Below are 5,765 nucleotides of genomic sequence, written 5' to 3' on the forward strand. Positions count from 1 at the left end.
AAGACGCATGGTATCTGTCGCTCGTTCGTGGCATTCTCCATCTTTCTTTGTTCTTTCCAACGTTTCGCCGACACCAAGCAAACTGGCACTTCAGAGCCGGATTGGATGGCCCACGTAGCAGCATGGTGGCGTGAAGGCAAACAGGAACCTGGCTGTGGAGACGAAGGTATTGACAGCACCGGGAAGGATGTGTAGGCTGCAGAGGGGCTGGATTGGACCACGGGTCATGCTGTGGCTTCGGGAGGCACTGCAACCGGAGTGGCGGCGGCGCCCATGAGACCTGGACGAGTCGGTCGACGTCCTTGACGGATGTTCAGATGGCTTCATCGTAGGCGTTTTTGTAGCGCCAGTCCGATAATAATAACAGTCAAACAACTAAGTTGGCACTCCGATAGTGATAATAACGCACCAACAGTGAATTTCACAGTCCGACGACAATGTTAACACACAGAACACAAAGCTCACGCTGCATCCGTCAGCTGGCCAAATGACGCATCTCTCTGGTGCATTCGGCTTTGCTGGTGGCTGCCAGAGAGAAGGAGGAGGTTCACGAAAAGGGGGCACATTGGGCTTATGGAAGGCTCATGCACCCTTCTGGCCAGTGCTGAAACGCTAACTGTGCCTTTCATGTCATTTCGAGCGCCATTGGAGGATAGAGTTTCCCGGCGCGAGCAGTAAGACAACGGCTAGGTCAGCTTTCGCAGCTCACACCGTCGGGCACGCACGGAGGTACAACATATGGGATAAGGGATTAAAAGAGAAAGGAAAGAAAAGAGGAAGTGTGGATTCTAGCATCATCAACGACCACAGCCAAGAGAACGGACTGACAGCAGGATTTATTGAAAGATAAGCTTTTTTTTTTATTACATGGCATTTGTACTTTATTCTTGATGAACAATGTTTGTTCATCTTTATCAGGCTTGCTAGTGCCTTCATGTTCAGTGTTTGTCAACACCACTGAACCACCCCATTCGCATGTCGGCGCAGTCTGACCGTGCTGCCTTTTTTGAGAGTTCTGATTTCCAGGGTTCGCACAGCCCCTTGAAATCCTTGAATATCCTTGATATTGACAGTATAAGTTCAAGGGCCCTTGAAACTACTTGAATACCCGTGGGCTCCTTGTAATCCTTGAAAATCCCGTGGGATTTGTTCCGCTAGAGGAAATTAACGATGTACCTCCGCAAGTCATGCTGATATTTAAGGCCCTTTCGCTTACGAATGCCCATGAAAACAAGCTGTGTTGACTAAAGGGCAACATCAGGAAGTTTCGGTTTTAAATCTCGCAGCCCCTACGTCGTCTGGCAACTAATATGCATTGGAAATCCAATCCAATGCGAGACATATCGCTCGCTCGGCTTGCGTATAGTGCCTAGAATATATTCTAGTGTGCCGTCCACCGAGAGTCTCCAACGCGGGACGGTGGCGCGGGCTGTGATGCCTGCCGCCGCGGGCCACCAGACGGCGATGCCTGTCGGCACCATGCTAAATCCTGCGGTGTTCGACTCGCGTTCGTTTGCGATGCGTTGATTGCTACGCGTCGATTGCAATGCTTAGTTCATTTCTCGCCTTGCTGCCGCTTTCGTTGCAGTCTTTTCTTATTGTGAGTGGGTTTTTTGCATCTATGTGTGCACTCGTCTGTCTAAAGAAACTTTGAACAGGTCGCGAAACCGCGATTTCCCAGAGACGCGGAAAGAAACGGCTCATCTCATTACCCAGCGCGTCCGCAGACCCCGAACGTATTGCGGATTGGGACAAGAACATAAGAGGCAGATCGTCGGGCAAATGGGGAGACTCGCGTCGTGTCTTGCCTGAAGTCCGCCCATGTCTCAGCATGGTCCGGCACAGTCTCGAAGTGCAGCGCACCAAGCGGCCGGCGGCGGCAGGCATCACACTCGGTGCTACCGCGACACCCGCTCTCGGCACACTAGTATGTGTCTTTTAGGTACTATAGTCGGGCCGTTTGTCGGCCTCGTGCGCGCCATTTCAGTGAAGTTCGCGTTTGCGTTGTGTGTTTACTTTGACAAGATGCCAGGCGGGAAGTGCAAGTTTCAGCCTGCGTGGCTGCAACATACGGACTATGGTCACTGGGTGAGACCGGAACCAAGCGATCCTTATCGAGCAATGTGCGCATTATGTCAGAAGACGGTCGACATTGCAACGATGGGGGAATCTGCCTTGAAGAGCCACCAGAAAGGCGAAAGGCGACGAAGTTTCCGTCGAACAGCCAAAGAAAGAGAAGCGGAGATAACAGCTCTTGAAAGAGAAATTAATGCGAAAATAGGGCTGCTTTCCTAAGTCATGTGAGGAAATAAAATTACGCTAACACTCCTTGAATTCTGCCTTTTTGCATCCTTGAAATCCTTGAAATGTCCTTGAATTTCCAGCCAAATATTGTGTACGAACCCTGGATTTCACTCTTCTTTGCTCTTTGAGAAACCGGTCATGGCGTCTACAGCTGCAGGTGACTGTAGCTGTGGCAGTAGATCCTTTGGTGCTGCTTGATTGTTTCCGTGTTGTGAGCAGCGGTGACAGTGGCTTCCAGGGGCCATGACTGCTCCGCCCAAGGCCTTAACCATGGCTGACACCGCGCGGCAATGGAAGACACGTGGGATCTCTCGCTCGTTCATGGCGCTCTCCACCTTTCTTTGTTCTTTCCAGCGCTTTGCCGACACAAAGCAAATTGGTACTTCGGTGCCAGATTTGAAGGCCCACATAGCAATGTGGTGGCGTGAAGTTGTAGCTTCTCACTTAACTGCTTGTCTATGAGACCGACCACGAGCCTATCACGAATAAGTTCCTCTTTCAGATCGCCGTACTCACAGGTCTCGGCGAGTCTGAAGAGTTTGGTGATGAACGTATTGACTGTCTCCTGCGCTTCTTGCTTCCGGCTGTTGAAGTTCGCACGCTTGTTTATGATGTTCATCCCCAGCATGAAATGCTTCGTGCACGCTCGCGTTACTGTGTCGTAGTCGAGTTTCTTGGTGTCGGAGAGCTTAAGCGAGAATAGGACGTCTTCGGCTTCCCGACCCATGCATAGATGAGAGTGTTTACCTGCGTCCCATCGTCTTGCTTCTTCAGTCCGGAGATAACTGTGTAGTGCTCCCATCTCGTGAACCACTGTTTCCACTCCTCGGGTCACCGAAAGTCAAGTTTTTTCGGCAGTTCGATGACGAACAGGTTGAGCGGAGCTGCATGTTGAGCTGTGGACACCATAGGCAAAGCCATGTGCAGCAAAGTTTCGTGTTCGGGGCACTGCGCTGCCGCCGTTTTCCGAGTTCTATTTGCATGGTGCATTTCTCAAGGCGTTGTCGAGTATCCCTCCGCTGCCACCACGGTCGAGTGACGAGCATGCGACGACACTGACAAGACGTATGTGTTAACTCAAACCTGTTTAATAGGTTAAGTAAGCAACACTTGCATGGCTACATGCCAACACGGCTCCTGGGTTCTGGCCCGGCCTCACATGACGGTGTGCATAGCACCTTCTCGTTGCAATTGCGCACACGACAGTTTGTCTCTTCTAATGATCATATCTGGGATCCTTGTACCTAGTGATGTTTTGAAGTGTTTTTCCTGTTCAACAGACCAACCTAGCTCCCTCAAATGCTTGGCCAAGTAGGCTAGGATATTGTCTTGCCTCTGAATTCTACAGTGGTGGGTACGGTGGCATCTGCGGAGGATATGTCCAAGCGATTCATTGGTGTCGCATTCTGCTCTACATCGTTTAGGTAGACTCGCCAGACATCGCCATGCCATTGCACTGTGCACGATATGGAGCTTTCGTGAGTTGATATACTGGGTTCTGATTCACTAAGTCCCGGAAAAATGTGGTGCTTAACTGCAGCCCATTGTCGGTTACTATGGTTCTGGGAAGACCGAACCTAGCAAAGATGACTCGTAGAGCATCCACAGTAGTTTTTGGTGTGGCTTTATTCATAGGAAGCGCTTAGCTTATACAACTGCAGAGTCGTTGTTCACGGATGCTTCGAGAAGGTAGGTAAACAGAAAAGAGTACCACTTTTTCCCTCTGATGGCCCTCCGGTACTTAGAGATGTTCTGGTCCATTCTGTCTACACCTCCCATGTTGGCATTGTGCTTAGCAACCAATAACGGCTGATTTACCGCAACTTTTGCTTTCTTTTCTCTTGAGTATCGCTTCACCTGCTGCGATGGCTGAACACCGTTAGCGTTGGAGGCAATAGTAACAACACTGTTGTCCATCCAGCGGCATACCATTACTTCGTTACCAATGTCCACTCTGTAATCGAAAGTGCCTCGATCTTCACATTTCATCATTTTTTGTGTGAGAAGCGGACATTTTTCAATCCTGTTTTCATGGACAGTTCCAGTGCATTTCACCCCGATAGCAGTCAGTTTTCGGGCAAGCTTCAAGCTCGTGAAAAAATTGTCAAAAAATGCATGAAAACAGAGGTCAGTTTTAGTCTTGAGTCGGCCAACCACGTCCATCACAACGGAACGCCCAAGACCAAGGTCATTTTTGCTGTCGGTGGTCCCGCCAAATTTTCCTTGCTAGGGCTCAACTGACAACAAATAGCCGAGCGGAGTGCACAGGCACCACAGTTTGTATCCGAATCTGATTGGTTTTCCGTTTATGAATTGCTTGCACTCGTGTTTTCCAAAATATTCACACATGCTCTCGTCGATACTGTAGCATTCAGAAAGCGGTGCAGGCAAAAGAAATTTGTCATTCAAATGCTTGAACAGCGGCCGCATCTTGGCAAATCTGTCATTCTGAGGTAGGCTGTTGTTGTCCGCAACATGGAGATGTGAAAAGATTGCTTCAAAACGGTTAGGCCTCATCGAGTTCGCAACGAGTTCGTTGTGGCAGTCATCGGAGATTTCCCATAACATTCTTCGGCGAGGTACCCACTAAGAAGAAGCACACCTATGTCACACTTCATTTCTTCTTCTGTAACTCCTAGGCTTCGATTTTTTTGGTCCGCATAGCGGTTAGTTTCCTGCACGAGAAGTGTGATGACGTCGCTGTCAAAAAATTTCTCGAATGCTTCTGCCGGAGTAACAAAACTTTCATCCTGTTGGTCGTCCGGCCACTCACTCTGGGGTAATTTTGACTTCAAATCCCACTTTTTCCATTTAGTGCTGGATTTAGTAACCTTTTTGGCTGGCTCAACATCGTCGTCGTCTTTACTGGACGTATTGTCGAGGTCCACAATTTCTGCTCGAAGGACGCTTCCAGGCAAGCGAGCCATGTCAGTGTCATTTTCATCGCCGCTTTCTTCGTCAGTCACCATGGCTGCAAAATTTTCGGGCGGCAATATTGCCAGTGTAGAGGGCACGTTGCCTCCAAAGTCAACAATGTCTAGGACATCATTCAGACATCTCGGTGGTGCTCTGTTCGCATAGAACTGTGGACATGAGATTCCCTTCCCTAAAGACAAAAAAAGCAGAAAACAAGATGAGCTTGTAATCCGATTATCTACTTTGGTAAAATGTTCGCCAGTAAATGTTTTTATTATGTAGTTACAGATGCAAGCCATGCAGTGCGGCGGGAAAAAAACGGGACGCCGCTCCAACGCACGCGTCTCATCAAAGCCTGTTGTAGAATAACCGCCAAGCGAAAAAACGCGAACTAAAAAACAATCATTTATGATACACCAGATGGTGTAACGTGTCCTTGAGCGGCATGTGAATAAGCAGCACGGTGCTTATCCAAGGGGTAAAATATGTAGCAGTACGTTCCGTTCACTCACATCACCCCCTGATACCTTATTTGCCCAGTGTTC

General features: G+C 49.1%; 1 protein-coding gene across 1 annotated transcript in view; it reads right to left on the bottom strand.

The window, feature by feature from the left end:
- Window positions 1-461: 461 nt before the first annotated feature.
- LOC119432651 (probable very-long-chain enoyl-CoA reductase art-1) overlaps window positions 462-5,765 on the bottom strand; it is a 12,163-nt gene continuing 6,859 nt past the window's right edge. Inside the window, exons 8-9 of the mRNA XM_037699808.2 lie at window positions 5,107-5,387; window positions 462-525 (exon numbers count right to left, since the gene is read on the bottom strand). Of these exons, the coding sequence (XP_037555736.1) occupies window positions 462-525; window positions 5,107-5,387 (345 nt within the window). The remainder of the gene's footprint in view (window positions 526-5,106; window positions 5,388-5,765) is intronic.

Source organism: Dermacentor silvarum, chromosome 11, assembly GCF_013339745.2.
Source record: "Dermacentor silvarum isolate Dsil-2018 chromosome 11, BIME_Dsil_1.4, whole genome shotgun sequence".
In the NCBI taxonomy this organism is placed as follows: domain Eukaryota; kingdom Metazoa; phylum Arthropoda; class Arachnida; order Ixodida; family Ixodidae; genus Dermacentor; species Dermacentor silvarum.